General features: G+C 41.9%; 1 protein-coding gene across 1 annotated transcript in view; it reads right to left on the reverse strand.

The window, feature by feature from the left end:
* Positions 1–17,716, reverse strand: part of LOC128640512 (pancreatic triacylglycerol lipase-like) — a 174,623-nt gene that overhangs the window by 100,868 nt on the left and 56,039 nt on the right. Inside the window, exon 5 of the mRNA XM_053692988.1 lies at positions 2,294–2,428. Within this exon, the coding sequence (XP_053548963.1) occupies positions 2,294–2,428 (135 nt within the window). The remainder of the gene's footprint in view (positions 1–2,293; positions 2,429–17,716) is intronic.

Raw genomic sequence — 17,716 nt, forward strand, 5'->3', positions numbered from 1 at the left:
TGCCCCAACACTGTGTGCCAGACATGCCATTATAGCAGACTTATATGGCTTTGGCATTGCTTTTTGGTAATTAGAAGGCTGCTAAATGCCACTGCGCACCACACGTGTTTTATGCCCAGCAGTGAAGGGGTTAATTAAGGAGCATGTAGGCAGATTGTAGAGTTAATTTTAGCTTAAGTGTAGTGTAGTAGACAACCCAAAGTATTGATCTAGGCCCATTTTGGTATATTTCATGCCACCATTTCACCGCCAAATGCGATCAAATTTAAAAAAAACTTAAATTTTTTCGCAATTTTAGGTTTCTCACTGAAATTATTTACAAACAGCTTGTGCAATTATGGCACAAATGGTTGTAAATGCTTCTCTGGGATCCCCTTTGTTCAGAAATAGCAGACATATTTGACTTTGGCGTTGCTTTCTGGTAATTAGAAGGCCGCTAAATGCTGCTGCGCATCACACGTGTATTATGGCTAGCAGTGAAGGGGTTAATTAGGTAGTTTGTAGGGAGCTTGCATGGTTAATTTTAGCTTTAGTGTAGAGATCAGCCTCCCACCTGACACATCAGACCACCTGATCCCTCCCAAACAGCTCCCTTCCCTCCCCCACCCCACAATTGTCCCCATCATCTTAAGTACTGGCAGAAAGTCTGCCAGTACTAAAATAAAAGGTTTTTAAATATTTTTTATTTATTTTTTTAGCATATTTACATATGCTGTGGTGTAGCATCCCCCCTTAGCCCCCAACCTCCCTGACCCCCCCCCCCCAAAACAGCTCTCTAACCCTCCCCATCTGCCTTATTGGCGGCCATCTTGGGTACTGGCAGCTGTCTGCTATTATTTCACAGTCAAAAAAGTGTTTTTTTTTTTTAAATGTACACTACTGTTACACCAGATATGAGTGGTGGCACTGGGCAAGTGGGCACAGTATACGCTGTGAGCCTGACACACACGCTGGCAGGCAGGCAACTGCAATTAGATTACACAGAAAAAAAAAAAAAAAGCAGACTGATGTTCTAGCCCTAAAAAGGGCTTTTTGGGGTGCTGTCCTTACAGTAGAGATCAGATGAGTCCTTCAGGATGTAGTAGACACTGAATACACTAGCCTAGCTATCGATTTCCCTATTAAATCAGCAGCAGCTACACTGTCCCTCCTCTCACTAAGAATGCAGCTTCCGAATGAATCTAAAATGGATACTGTCCAGGAGGTGGGAGGGTCTGGGAGGGAGGGTCTGCTGCTGATTGGCTGGAATGTGTCTTCTGACTGTGAGGTATAGGGTCAAAGTTTACTCAATGATGAGGAATAGGGGGTGGACCAAACATTGCATATGTTCGCCGGGAACTATTCGCCGGCGAACTATTCGCGACATCACTAGCAATTAGCTTCATTGGGGCTGATGATATACATTGCATTATAGTGATCTCATGAGATTTCACTGAAGTATCCCAGTTAACATCCTTAAAGGGACATGAAACCCACATTTTTCTCTCATGATTCAGATAGAAAATACAATTTTAAACAACTTTCTAATTTACTTCTATTATCTCATTTGTTTTATTCTCTTGGTATCATTTGTTAAAGAAGCAGCAATGCACTAATGGTTTCTAACTAAATTCATGGGTGAGCCAATCACAATTTATATATATATATATATATTCAGCCACCAATCAACAGCTAGAATCTAGGTTCTCTGCTGCTAATAAACTTGTCTAGATAAACCTTTCAGCAAAGGATAACAAGATAAGGAAGCAAATTAAATAATAGAAGTAAATTGAAAAGTTATTTAAATTGTATTCTCTACCTGAATCATGAAAGAAATATTTTGGGTTTCATGTCCCTTTAAATGTAGGAGGGAAATAACATAACTGTGCATGCACATGCCAGATGCATGCTCCCTTGCATGTCAATGACTAGCATCTTGATTGGCTGGCTAAAGTTATTTTACAATGGGTTGCGGCTGCTGAAGAAACCTTGAGGCAAAAAATATTTAGCTTTTATACATAGAGATGTGCATGTGATATTTTTTAGTCAGATTTTTACACATATGTTGAATCACTCTTTAATACTTCATCATTTGGGTACATGTCCCTTTAACTATTCCCTTATAATACTATATTATGCTATATTCTTTGTCCAAGTTTGTGGAAAACGTAACATCCTCTCTGCTATTGATTGTGCTCCACTTGTAATCTAGCCTAATAAAAATACTTTTGTAGTATTTGTATTCTTTATTTTGAACATATAGATATGCAGGTCTTGTGAGACCAATAAAAGCAGTTACAAGTAGTTTACTTACTTGAAGAATGTTAATAAAATTGGCCACCTCTGCTCCAACAACTTGGATATTGGCTGTTGCTTGTGAGTACAAAGTACGAGATCCTCCACTCCAGTCAACAGAGAAGCAGTTTACGTCTTCCACTTGAAGCATTGTCTAAAAACAGATAATTCGGCAGATTATAGCATTTAGTAAATTCAGGTTCTGTAGTGATAGCTTGTCTGTAAGAAATGTGCAATATATTTGTTTTATCTATTCATTGTTACCTACTAAATCAACACATTTTGCACACACCCCCTGTGCTTATATGGGAGCAGCCAATGATTGGTGTCTGTCTGACTGTCAGGCAAGCATGCACTCTATGCATATTCACCAACCAGAGACTGATGCAGAGTGTTTGTACAATGTGGCTACTATGTAATGTAATGCTATAAAAGGATTGCAGAAATATCTATTGACAGTTTTAACCCAGGAAGATGAAATAATCTCTAAAAAAAAAATAGATGAAAAATTATGCCCCAGAGGCTGCTTGGTGCGAGCCTATGATAGCCATCACAGTAAGATGTTTTTGTACTTTTGAACTGAGGGATGGTAGAGATAATTAGCTGCAGGGCAAAACAATTGTACAAAATGTGTTCTGGCTCCAATGTGATGTAAATCATTCTTGATAAAAAATCTCACCTAGATTACGAGTTTTGTCGGTAAAAATTTGCGGGGCTAACAAGCCTCCCTTAAACCAACGCTGGTATTACGAGTTTTCTGAATGGCTGCGTTAGCCTCAGAAAAGTGAGCGTTGAGCCAAATTTAGCTCCCCTTCAACCCTCAATACCAGCGTTGCTTACGGTAGCGGTAAGCTTGAAAAACGTGCTCGTTCACGATTTTCCCACAGGAAACAATGGGGCTGAGCTGGCTGAAAAAAAACATAACACCTGCAAAAAAGCAGCGTTCAGCTCCTAACGCAGCCCCATTGTTTCCTATGGGGAAACACATTCTAAGTCTACACCTAACACCCTAGCATGAACCCCGAGTCTAAACACCCCTAATCTTACACTTATTAACCTCTAATCTGCCGCCCCCACTTTCGCTGACACCTGCATAATATTATTAACCCCTAATCTGCCGCTCCGGACACCGCCGCCACCTACCTTATCCCTATGAACCCCTAATTTGCTGCCCCCAACATCGCCGACACCTATATTATATTTATTAACCCCTAATCTGCTGCCCCCAACGTCGCCGCCACCTACCTACACTTATTAAACCCTAATCTGCCGACCGGACATCGCCGCCACTATAATAAATGTATTAACCCCTAAACCGCCGCACTCCCGCCTCGCAAACACTATAATACATTTTATTAACCCCTAATCTGCCCTCCCTAACATCGCCGCAACCTACCTACAATTATTAACCCCTAATCTCCTGCCCCCAACATTGCCGCTACTATAATAAAGTTATTAACCCCTAAACCTAAGTCTAACCCTAACCCTAACACCCCCCTAAGTTAAATATAATTTAAATAAAACGAAATAAATTTACTATAATTAAATAAATTATTCCTATTTAAAAATAAATACTTACCTATAATGTTAGGGAGGGCAGATTAGGGGTTAATAAAATTTATTATAGTGTTTGCGAGGTGGGAGTGCAGGGTTTAGGGGTTACTATATTTATTATAGTGGCGGCGATGTCCGGTCAGCAGATTAGAGGTTAATAAGTGTAGGTAGGTGGCGGCGACGTTGGGAGGGGGGAGATTAGGGGTTAATAAATATAATATAGGTGACGGCGATGTTAGGGACAGCAGATTAGGGGTTCATAGCTATAATGTAGGTGGTGGCGGTGTCCGGTCGGCAGATTAGGGGTTAAATAATTTTATTATAGTGTTTGCGATGTGGGGGGGCCTCGGTTTATGGGTTCATAGGTAGTTTATGGGTGTTAGTGTAGTTGTCAGCACTTTAGTTAAGAGCTTTATGTTCCGGCGTTAGCCCATAAAACTCTTAACTACTGACTTTTAAATGCGGTAGGAGTCTTGGAGGTAGAGGCTGTACCGCTCACTTCTTCCAAGACTCGTAATACCGGCGTTAGGCAAATTCCATTAAAAAGATAGGATGCACAATTGATGTAAGGGGATTTGGGTAGCCAAAAGTCGCGGAAGAAAAGTGAGCGGTACACCTGTACTTGCCAGACTCGTAATACCAGCGGGCGTTAAAAAGCAGCGTTAGGACCTCTTAACGCTGCTTTTTAAGGCTAATGCAGAACTCGTAATCTAGCCGTCTGTAGGGTTTAGATCTCTGAAATGGTGTGGAGTTGATTTTAGTAAACATGTTGTCTATATTTATATTAAAAAGCAAATATTGAGTTAGGTAATACTTTAAATTATATATCTCAAAAAGTGATAAAAAATTCATAATTTTAAACGTTTCCATTTAAAATACTTATAATAAAAATTAACACTTTATTAACATATATGCAACATACACAAACGTTTAAAAATACAGCTACAATTGCTAGGGCGTATTTCACATCCACTATTTTAATGATAGCCCAGGAGTGTGGCTGCTGTATTAAAAAGGACTGCGTTGGCTGTTTAAAAATATTGCTAAGATAATGAAAAAGCAGGTTAAATCCTTTTGGGAAATTTTTAGCCTTGAAAACTATGTCAAAAATAAATTAGTACCCAGAGGTCTGCGCATACAATTAGCACCATCTTTTTACATCAGCGATGAGAATTTTATAACAAGATGGCAAGAGATATTAACAAAGTGTTCTTTAGACCTTATGCTGCTGACAGAGTATGAAAAGAAACAATATGACCAGTTTACTATGCTAGTTGAAGACGCTAAAGTACAAACAAACAAATATAATACACATAAGGAATTTGATGCACTTGATCAAAAAATTAAATTCCATATTGACAAATTAAAGAAGAATTAAGTGAATTGAAAAATAGAAAATTACAAAGAGACTGGTCAGATCTTCAGAAAGGGAACATGTATAAAAACCTCTATAAAAGAAGGAACCCAAGATATAACACTGAAAAACAGGAGAGCAAGACTAAACAATTAGAAAGCTCAGTAAGTGAATCAGTTATGTCTGAAAAGGAACAAACACACCTAGGGGCCTATCTATAAAGCTCCGAATGGAGCTTGATGCCCTGTGTTTCTGGCGAGCCTGCAGGCACACCAGAAACAGCAGTTATGATGCAGCGGTCACAAAGACCGATGCTCCATAACCTGTCCGCCTGCTCTGAGCAGGCAGACAGACATCGCCGCAATTCAACCCGATCGAGTATGATCGGGTTGATTGACACCCCCCTACTGGCGGCTGATTGGCCGCGAGTCTGCAGGGGGCGGCGTTGCACCAGCAGCTCTTGTGAGCTGCTGGTGCAATGCTGAATACGGAGAGCGTATTCTGGCGGACCTGAGCCGCACTGTCGGATCAGGTCCGCCAGACCTTGGTAAATAGAGGCCCTAGTATCAGAAGGGAGTACAGTTGCTCTAAATGAACCTGCAATTATACGTATTTTTTAAGAGAAAGATCTGTTTCCCCCAAGGAGAACACTAAGAATGAGGCAGCAGTACAGGGGCAGAGGATACAACAAACAGAAATAAATAACACAGACTTTCAAATAATACATTTGGCTAACATTCCATTGACAAAGGAACATCACACATTATTAGCAAAAGGACTATCTTTTATACCAACAGCGAGATATAGCAAGTTTGATTGGGTTAAGGACACACATTTATTTGCCAGGAAACTGGCATTACATAAATTCCATAAAAATATCAACCGGAATCAATTGAATGACTTAGGGATTGAAATAGAGGACCATGAAATGGTCCAGGCCATGCTGGAACTATTAAATGAAAATGAGAATCCTTTAGATAATGCTGATAAGAGTCTAGTAAAAGGCAAAAGTACATTTATACCAATGATATCTAAATACTCACTGATAGATAAATTTGTGGCCCTAGTAATGACTGAACTCGAAATACTAGATACTAAAAGTGCAACTGGTAAAAACTAAGCTACAAAGAAAGAACAGCACTGACTGAACTAAAAAATAATCCTGACATTACACTCAAAAATGCAGACAAGGGTGGCAATACAGTAATCATGACAAATGACAAATATTTAAAAATGTGTAAGGACATACTTGATAATAGTGAAGACTATTGTGTTATCAGAACAGACCCTACAGAGAGATTTATAGATGAATTAACAGCAATGCTTGATTAGGGAGTCAATGAAAGACTAATCACTAAAGATTAACATCAGTACATGATGAACAAAATGGCAAGAATAGCCACATTCTATAGTCTCCTCAAGGTACACAAAAATCTAATGGACCCTCCAGGTAGGCCCATTGTATCGGGCAATGGGTGCCTCACAGAAAAGGTCAGTATCTTCCTAGATAAAAAAACTTAGGAAATTTGTACACACCATGACATCATATGTACAGGACACAAATTATGTACTAAATCATTTAGAAAACATGATAGTGGATGATAATGTACTACTGGCTAGTATTGATGTAGAAAATATCTACTCCAACATCATGCACGATCTAGGACTTGAGGCGGTAAGACATTTTCAAAAGACAGTAAATCCAAAAGGGAGTTTGAATGATGACTTCACTATTGATCTACTAAATTTTGTCCTAACACACAATTATTTTCTTTTTGATAACAAAATATAAGTTCAAAAGAGGGGAACAGCGATGGGCACTTGTTGCGCACCCACATATGCCAACCTGTTTTTGGCTTGGATAGAACAAATGAGCATAATAAATCAGGATGCTAACAAACACAATCATACTGTAACAATCTGAATCTGAACTTACAAATGAGATGTAATACAAGTTAAACAAACACAACCATACTGTAACAATATAACCATTTGTTCTATCTATAGGATCACTGACTGTTCAAGTAAAATTTCTAAACACTCTCCCAGTGTTCACTTTTCCTTGCGAGTCTATTATTATCGAGTTGCAATATAATCTAATGATATTCAGAAGACTCTTAAGACTCCTAAGTTAATAGTAGGGCTAACAGCAATCCGGTAACACATATAATTGTACTCACAGTAATTTTCACAGGCTCCCTACATCCCAAATAATCTGAAAGTTACCAGTATATACTGAACGGCATTTCTGATATTATTAAAAGGGAGAATTTATGTGACAACACTGACACCTAGTGGAGATTTAATTCAATACATAGTATCAACATTATTATAACTTGTTCAGGCAAAATTGGAGCCAAACATCCACTATTAGTTAAATAGTGTTTGGAGCTTGTAACAATAAGTTCAAGATATTTAACAAATTAATCCAATCCTCTGCAATACCAGGCAATGCCTTTTTACTATAACAAATAAAGGAGCTAAAATCAGTCACTGTCTATTAACTGATAAATTGCAGTTACCTGGAAAAATAGGATTTGTAGGTCATATTAAGGTTGGTGACATCCTCTCAGATATAGTGCTCCCCTTTAATGGGAATATAGGGTGAAGGGTAGCTATACTCACTTTGCTCTAACTCTAACATTACATTAGATGATTGACATCTGAGCAACCCAAGAACCTACACTAGTAAACTATCTACTCAGATCCCAAGATAAACCAGTGATCATGCTATGTGATGAAACATTAAACTATTGATAAGTCTATAACTATAGTTCATAACTCATATGTTACAAGCTTAGTCCTATTGAGAATTCACCTAATAAAGAAAACAATCTCAACAGCAGATGATAATTTTAAAAGTTTTTGTCTTTGTGTGTTTGTAATATATTTTAATAATTTTGAATAAAAGTTAAATTTTAATATTCTAGCTCTGAACTCCACCTAGGAGTCTCATCTAAGTCAATATCCACAAAATTCTATCTCAGGAATGTGAGTGCTAATCAGATGTACAGTTTTTGTCAGTACAATACTGATTTGTCCATATATGAAGTATATGGAATTATATTTGAGATACATTGATGATGTGCTAACACTATGATCTGGCACAAAAAATGATTTTCTAGATTTCATGAAATGGTTAAATAACAACATTTATGGAATTAAATATACACACACAGTAGATGAACCAAGAATTGCATTCCTAGATTATCAAAGACAATGATGGTGTTTTGAACACTAAATTGTATAGCAAGAGTACATAAACTAACAGACTGCTTGAATGGAAAAGCTTTAACCCAAAAAATAAAAAATTAGGTATACCAACGGGAAAAACCTAAGGGCTATGAGAAACTGTAGTAAAGACAAGGACTTTGAGAAAGAGGCACTTGAACTAAGAAAAAGGTTTAAAGAGAGGGGGTACCCTAACCAATCTGTCAAGAAAGCCTATCAAAGAGTGAAAGCCTCAGACAGAAGATCTTTACTAAGAAATGCCACAACAGGCTGCACACCAATAAAGGAAAAGGAACAATCCATAAGAGTCATAGGCACTTTTGATGAAAATAATCACAAAATACGTCAGATCTTTCAGAAACGTTGGCACATACTGACAGACGATCCTGACTTACTGGAGGTAATAACAAAAAAACCCTAATCACAAATAGATGAACACAAAATCTAAAAGATATTTTAACTAACAGCCATTATTCGATACCAAAACCAAGAACATGGTTTAGAGAAACCAAAGGTTTCTACAAATGCGGACACTGCAAAGCATGCAGAAACATAATTCCGAAAAAATGGTTTACAAATCCCAATACAAATAAAACGTATGAGATAAAAACTTTCATGAACTGTAGATCTAATATGGTTATTTATGTTGCAATGTGCAAAAGTAATTTGATATATGTGGGAGAGACCTCCAGGGAGTTAAGAACTAGGATTTTGGAACATATTGGTAATATTAAATGGAATAGATCAGTACCAATAGCCCAGCATATGAATACATTCCATGCAGATGCCAAATATGATATTAAGTTTTTTACAATTGAACAGCTGAAACTAAAAGGCAGAAGAGGTAACTTTAATAAAATATTGCTGCAAAAGGAATGCAGATGGATTCATGAATAGTGATGTCGCGAATTGTTCGCCGGCGAATAGTTCCCGGCGAACCTAGCATGTTCGCATTCGCTGCGGCGGGTGAACATATGCGATGTTCGATCCGCCCCCTATTCATCATCATTGAGTAATACTTTGACCGTGTACCTCACAGTCAGCAGGCACATTCCAGCCAAACAGCAGCAGACCTTCCCTCCCAGACCCTCCTACCTCCTGGACAGCATCCATTTTAGATTCATTCGGAAGCTGCATTGTTAGTGAGAGGAGGGACAGTGTAGCTGCTGCTGATTTAGTAGGGAAATCTATAGCTAGGCTAGTGTATTCAGTGTCCACTACAGTCCTGAAGGAGTCATCGGATCTCTGCTGTAAGGAAAGCACCCCAAAAAGCCCTTTTTAGGGCTGCTTTTTTTTTTCTCCCTGTGTAATCTAATTGCATTTGCCTGCCTGCCAGCGTGTGTGTCAGGCTCACAGCGTATACTGTGCCTACTTGCCCAGTGCCACAACTCATATCTGGTGTAACAGTAGTGTAGGTTTTAAAAAAAACAAAACTTTTTTTGACTGTGTTAAATAATAGCAGTCAGTTTCCTTCACACGTGTGCGTTTAAGTGCCTGCCTGCCAGGGCACAGTGTCACCCCAGTGCAACTCATATCTGGTGTAACAGTAGTGTAGATTTAAAACAAACAACACTTTTTTGACTGTGTTAAAGAATAGCAGTCAGTTTCCTTCACACGTGTGCGTTTAAGTGCCTGCCTGCCAGGGCACAGTGTCACCCCAGTGCAACTCATATCTGGTGTAACAGTAGTGTAGATTAAAAAAAAAAAAACATTTTTTGACTGTGTTAAATAATAGCAGTCAGTTTCCTTCACACGTGTGCGTTTAAGTGCCTGCCTGCCAGGGCACAGTGTCACCCCAGTGCAACTCATATCTGGTGTAACAGTAGTGTAGATTTAAAAAACAACAACACTTTTTTGACTGTGTTAAATAATAATAGTCAGTTTCCTTCACACATGTGCGTTTAAGTGCCTGCCTGCCAGGGCACAGTGTCACCCCAGTGCAACTCATATGTGGTGTAACAGTAGTGTAGATTTAAAAAAAAAACAACACTTTTTTGACTGTGTTAAATAATAGCAGTCAGTTTCCTTCACACGTGTGCGTTTAAGTGCCTGCCTGCCAGGGCACAGTGTCACCCCAGTGCAACTCATATCTGGTGTAACAGTAGTGTAGATTTAAAAAAAACAACAGTTTTTTGACTGTGTTAAATAATAGCAGTCATTTTCCTTCACACGTGTGCGTTTAAGTGACTGCCTGCCAGGGCACAGTGTCACCCCAGTGCAACTCATATCTGGTGTAACAGTAGTGTAGATTTAAAAAAAACAACACTTTTTTGACTGTGTTAAATAATAGCAGTCAGTTTCCTTCACACGTGTGCATTTAAGTGACTGCCTGCCAGGGCACAGTGTCACCCCAGTGCAACTCATATCTGGTGTAACAGTAGTGTAGATTTAAAAAAACAACACTTTTTTGACTGTGTTAAATAATAACAGTCAGTTTCCTTCACACGTGTGCGTTTAAGTGCCTGCCTGCCAGGGCACAGTGTCACCCCAGTGCAACTCATATCTGGTGTAACAATAGTGTAGATTTAAAAAAAACAACAGTTTTTTGACTGTGTTAAATAATAGCAGTCAGTTTCCTTCACACGTGTGCATTTAAGTGCCTGCCTGCCAGGGCACAGTGTCACCCCAGTGCAACTCATATCTGGTGTAACAGTAGTGTAGATTTAAAAAAAAACACTTTTTTGACTGTGTTAAATAATAGCAGTCAGTTTCCTTCACACGTGTGCGTTTAAGTGCCTGCCTGCCAGGGCACAGTGTCACCCCAGTGCAACTCATATCTGGTGTAACAGTAGTGTAGATTTAAAAAACAACAACACTTTTTTGACTGTGTTAAATAATAACAGTCAGTTTCCTTCACACATGTGCGTTTAAGTGCCTGCCTGCCAGGGCACAGTGTCACCCCAGTGCAACTCATATCTGGTGTAACAGTAGTGTAGATTTAAAAAAAACAACAGTTTTTTGACTGTGTTAAATAATAGCAGTCATTTTCCTTCACACGTGTGCGTTTAAGTGCCTGCCTGCCAGGGCACAGTGTCACCCCAGTGCAACTCATATCTGGTGTAACAGTAGTGTAGATTTAAAAAAAACAACACTTTTTTGACTGTGTTAAATAATAGCAGTCAGTTTCCTTCACACGTGTGCATTTAAGTGACTGCCTGCCAGGGCACAGTGTCACCCCAGTGCAACTCATATCTGGTGTAACAGTAGTGTAGATTTAAAAAAACAACACTTTTTTGACTGTGTTAAATAATAGCAGTCAGTTTCCTTCACACGTGTGCGTTTAAGTGCCTGCCTGCCAGGGCACAGTGTCACCCCAGTGCAACTCATATCTGGTGTAACAATAGTGTAGATTTAAAAAAAACAACAGTTTTTTGACTGTGTTAAATAATAGCAGTCAGTTTCCTTCACACGTGTGCATTTAAGTGCCTGCCTGCCAGGGCACAGTGTCACCCCAGTGCAACTCATATCTGGTGTAACAGTAGTGTAGATTTAAAAAAAACAAAAAACTTTTTTGACTGTGTTAAATAATAGCAGTCAGTTTCCTTCACACGTGTGCGTTTAAGTGCCTGCCTGCCAGGGCACAGTGTCACCCCAGTGCAACTCATATCTGGTGTAACAGTAGTGTACATTTAAAAAAAAAAAAAAACTTTTTTGACTGTGTTAAATAATAGCAGTCAGTTTCCTTCACACGTGTGCGTTTAAGTGCCTGCCTGCCAGGGCACAGTGTCACCCCAGTGCAAATCATATCTGTTGTAACAGTAGTGTACATTTAAAAATAAAATACAATTTTGACTGTAATAGATTGAATAGCAGTTAGTTGTCTGCAAGCGTGTGTGTCAGGCCTACAGAGACAGCATCTACTCTGCCATCTTCTGCCAGTGCACAGTGCCACTCATATCTGTTGTCACAATAGCTTGCACGCATAGTACCACTAATCAAAAAAAAAATGACAGGCAGAGACAGGCCACCCCGCAGGGGCCGTCGTGTTCGTGGTGCTGTGATTCCCTTTGGCCCTAGAATAATGCCCTGTGTTCAGAGGCCACGTACCCCGAACTCGAACATTTCTGACTCTGAAGACATAGTTGACTGGCTAGCACAGGACACCCAATCTTCTACAGCTTCCTTGACGCACCATCCTCCTCCAGCTTAGCTTCGGGCACCTCTTAAGTTACCACTCACCCGCCTGCCGCCACCACCAACACTAGCACCACAGCCGCTTCACTTGATCTGTCAGAGGAGTTATTTACACATCAGTTGGAAGAAATGAGTGATAGAGATGAGCAACCATTATTGCCAGAGGATGTAGATAACAGGGATATGTCTCAGTCAGGCAGCATTACACACATGGACGTACGGTGTGATGATGATGATGTTGTACCCGCTGCTGCTTCCTTTGTTAACTTGTCAGATACAAGTGAAGCGGTTGATGATGACGATGCATCCGTGGATGTCACATGGGTTCCTGCTAGAAGAGAAGAAGAAGAGGGGGAAAGTTTAGATGGGGAGACAGAGAGGAGGAGGAGACGAGTTGGAATGAGGGGGAGGTCATCGCAAGGAGCTAGTGGCACAGTCAGACAGCATGCATCGGCACCCGGGGTCAGCCAGACAGCACGCTAATCAACGCATGCTGTTGCCACCACCAGAATGCCGTCATCGCAGAGCTCAGCAGTGTGGCATTTTTTTTGTGTGTCTGCCTCTGACAACAGCGATGCCATTTGCAACCTGTGCCAAAAGAAACTGAGTCGTGGGAAGTCCAACACCCACCTAGGTACAACTGCTTTGCGAAGGCACATGATCGCACATCACAAACGCCTATGGGATCAACACATGAGTACAAGCAGCACACAAACACAAAGCCGCCATCCTCCTCCTGGTGCAGCATCTTCAGCCACGTCAACCACTGCTGTCCTCCTTGCCCCCTCTCAACCATTCGCCACTCCGTGTCTCGCCTTGAGCAGTTCCTGCTCATCTGCCCACAGTCAGGTGTCTGTCAAGGACATGTTTGAGCGTAAGAAGCCAATGTCACAAAGTCACCCCCTTGCCCGGCATCTGACAGCTGGTTTGTCTGAACTTTTAGCCCGCCAGCTTTTACCATACAAGCTGGTGGAGTCTGAGGCGTTCCAAAAATTTGTAGCTATTGGGACACCGCAGTGGAAGGTACCCAGCCGAAATTTCTTTGCACAAAAGGCAATCCCCAACCTGTACTCGATTGTGCAAAAGGAAGTAATGGCATGTCTGGCACACATTGTTGGGGCAAGGGTCCATCTGACCACTGATACCTGGTCTGCAAAGCATGGTCATGGCAGGTATATCACCTACACTGCGCATAGGGTAAACCTGGTGACGGCTGCCAAGCATGGAATGCGTGGCTCTGCAGAGGAGTGGGTGACTCCTCTACTCCTCCTACTCCATCCTCTTCCATAACCTCCTCGGCTGAGTCCTCTTCTGCTGCTGCGTCTTGCTCCACATCAACGGCACCCCCCCAGCTTCCCAGGTACTATTCCACATCCCGGATATGGCAGTGTCACGCCATCTTGGGGTTGACTTGCCTGAAAGCAGAGAGTCACACCGGACCAGCACGCCTGTCCACCCTGAATGCACAGGTGGATCAGTGGCTGACTCCGCACCAACTGGAGATCGGCAAAGTGGTTAGTGACAACGGAAGAAATTTGCTGGCGGCATTGAAATTGGGCAAGTTGACACATGTGCCGTGCATGGCACATGTGTGTAATCTGATCGTACAACGCTTTGTGCATAAGTACCCAGGCTTACAGGACGTCCTGAAGCAGGCCAGGAAGGTGTGTGGCCATTTTAGGCGTTCCTACACGGCCATGGCGCACTTTTCAGATATCCAGCGGTGAAACAACATGCCAGTGAGGCGCTTGATTTGCGACAGCCCGACACGTTGGAGTTCAACACTCCTAATGTTTGACTGCCTGATCCAACAAGAAAAAGCCGTTAATGACTATTTATATGACCGGGGTGCTAGGACAGCCTCTGCGGAGCTGGGATTTTTTTTGCCACATTACTGGACGATCATGCGCAATGCCTGTAGGCTCATGCGTCCTTTTGAGGAGGTGACAAACCTAGTCAGTCACACTGAAGGCACCATCAGCGACATCATACCATTTGTTTTCTTCCTGGAGCGTGCCCTGCGAAGAGTGCTAGATCAGGCCGTAGATGAGCGTGAAGAGGAAGAGGAAGACTTTTGGTCACCATCACCACCATAAACAGCCTTATCAGCATCGCTTGCTGGACCTGTGGCAACGCTGGAAGAGGATTGTGAGGAAGAGGAGTCAGAGGAGGAATGTGGCATTGAGGAGGAGGAGGAAGACCAACCACAACAGGCATCCCAGGGTGCTCGTTGTCACCTATCTGGTACCCGTGGTGTTGTACGTGGCTGGGGGGAAGAAGATACCTTCAGTGAGATCACTGAGGATGAGGAACGGGACATGAGTAGCTCGGCATCCAACCTTGTGCAAATGGGGTCTTTCATGCTGTCGTGCCTGTTGAGGGACACTCGTATAAAAAGGCTGAAGGAGAACGACCTGTACTGGGTGTCCACGCTACTAGACCACCGGTATAAGCATAAAGTGCCTGAAATGTTACTGAATTCCCGCAAGTCAGAAAGGATGCAGCAGTTCCAAAATAAATTAAAAAGTATGCTTTACACAGCATATAAGGTTGATGTCACAGCACAACGGGAATCTAACAGGGGAAGAGGTGAAAGTAATCCTCCTCCTCCCATGACCACGCCGGCAAGGACAGGACGCTGTACAGACGTGTTGTTGATGGAGGACATGCAGAGCTTTTTAAGTCCTACTAATCGCCACAGCCCTTCGGGGTCCACCCTCAGAGAACGACTCGACCGACAGGTAGCAGACTACCTCGCCTTACCTGCAGATATCGACACTCTGAGGAGCGATGAACCCCTTGACTACTGGGTGTGCAGGCTTGACCTGTGGCCTGAGCTATCCCAATTAGCGATATAACTTCTGGCCTGCCCTGCATCAAGTGTCCTGTCAGAAAGGACCTTCAGTGCAGCAGGAGGTATTGTCACTGAGAAGAGAAGTCGCCTAGGTCAAAAAAGTCTAGATTACCTCACCTTTATTAAGATGAATGAGGGATGGATGCCGAAGGGACTGACAGTGGGCGATACATTCGACTTAAAAAGGCCTAATGAGATGAGCTGCCTTGGGCTAAAAATGGTCCACACGCTGCTGTATTTTATCTCTGAATACCGGATGACTTGTGTGACTTATCCGCTACCAACTAGGGTTCAAGCCGCAATGTTTTAGGGCACTTTCTGCCTGGGAAACAAACATCAATTGTTCTGGCCACTGCTACAGCAGCGGCTGCAACAATACCTAATTTTTCAGGCATGTGTACATGACTAATTTTTCTGGCCTCTGATGCTGCACTGTGGCTTAAAAAACCAAACCAAAAAAAAAGGCACATAACAGGGATTAAACTGATAGGAATAGTACTACTTAACACACCACTCCTATCTAGTGGCACATTAGATTGCACGCGCAGTGCCCCAAATTTGAAGTAGGAGGTCCAACCAAGCATCTTTTTCCATCTTTCGGTTCCTAAAATCGATGCCATATACACGTCCCCTGATAGGGGACGTAACAGGGATTAAACTGATAAGAATAGTACTACTTAACACACCACTCCTATCTGGTGGCACATTAGATTGCACGCGCAGTTCCCCAAATTTGAAGTAGGAGGACCGACCAAGCATCTTTTCCATCTCCCAGTTCCTAAAATCGATGCCATATACACGTCCCCTGATAGGGGACGTAACAGGGATTAAACTGATAAGAATAGTTCTACTTAACACACCACTCCTATCTGGTGGCACATTAGATTGCATGCGCAGTGCCCCAAATTTGAAGTAGGAGGACCGACCAAGCATCTTTTTCCATCTCCCGGTTCCTAAAATCGATGCCATATACACGTCCCCTGATAGGGGACGTAACAGGGATTAAACTGATAAGAATAGAACTATTAACACACCACTCCTATCTGGTGGCACATTAGATTGCACGCGCAGTGCCCCAAATTTGAAGTAGGAGGTCCAACCAAGCATCTTTTTCCATCTTTCGGTTCCTAAAATCGATGCCATATACACGTCCCCTGATAGGGGACGTAACAGGGATTAAACTGATAAGAATAGTACTACTTAACACACCACTCCTATCTGGTGGCACATTAGATTGCACGCGCAGTTCCCCAAATTTGAAGTAGGAGGACCGACCAAGCATCTTTTCCATCTCCCAGTTCCTAAAATCGATGCCATATACACGTCCCCTGATAGGGGACGTAACAGGGATTAAACTGATAAGAATAGTACTACTTAACACACCACTCCTATCTGGTGGCACATTAGATTGCATGCGCAGTGCCCCAAATTTGAAGTAGGAGGACCGACCAAGCATCTTTTTCCATCTCCCGGTTCCTAAAATCGATGCCATATACACGTCCCCTGATAGGGGACGTAACAGGGATTAAACTGATAAGAATAGAACTATTAACACACCACTCCTATCTGGTGGCACATTAGATTGCACGCACAGTTCCCCAAATTTGAAGTAGGAGGACCGACCAAGCATCTTTTTCCATCTCCCAGTTCCTAAAATCGATGCCATATACACGTCCCCTGATAGGGGACGTAACAGGGATTAAACTGATAAGAATAGTACTACTTAACACACCACTCCTATCTTGTGGCACATTAGATTGCATGCGCAGTGCCCCAAATTTGAAGTAGGAGGACCGACCAAGCATCTTTTTCCATCTCCCGGTTCCTAAAATCGATGCCATATACACGTCCCCTGATAGGGGACGTAACAGGGATTAAACTGATAAGAATAGTACTACTTAACACACCACTCCTATCTGGTGGCACATTAGATTGCATGCGCAGTGCCCCAAATTTGAAGTAGGAGGACCGACCAAGCATCTTTTTCCATCTCCCGGTTCCTAAAATCGATGCCATATACACGTCCCCTGATAGGGGACGTAACAGGGATTAAACTGATAAGAATAGAACTATTAACACACCACTCCTATCTGGTGGCACATTAGATTGCACGCGCAATGCCCCAAATTTGAAGTAGGAGGTCCAACCAAGCATCTTTTTCCATCTTTCGGTTCCTAAAATCGATGCCATATACACGTCCCCTGATAGGGGACGTAACAGGGATTAAACTGATAAGAATAGTACTACTTAACACACGACTCCAATCTGGTGGTACATTAGATTGCACGCGCAGTGCCCCAAATTTGAAGTAGGAG

Source organism: Bombina bombina, chromosome 9, assembly GCF_027579735.1.
Source record: "Bombina bombina isolate aBomBom1 chromosome 9, aBomBom1.pri, whole genome shotgun sequence".
Classification (NCBI taxonomy): Eukaryota; Metazoa; Chordata; class Amphibia; order Anura; family Bombinatoridae; genus Bombina; species Bombina bombina.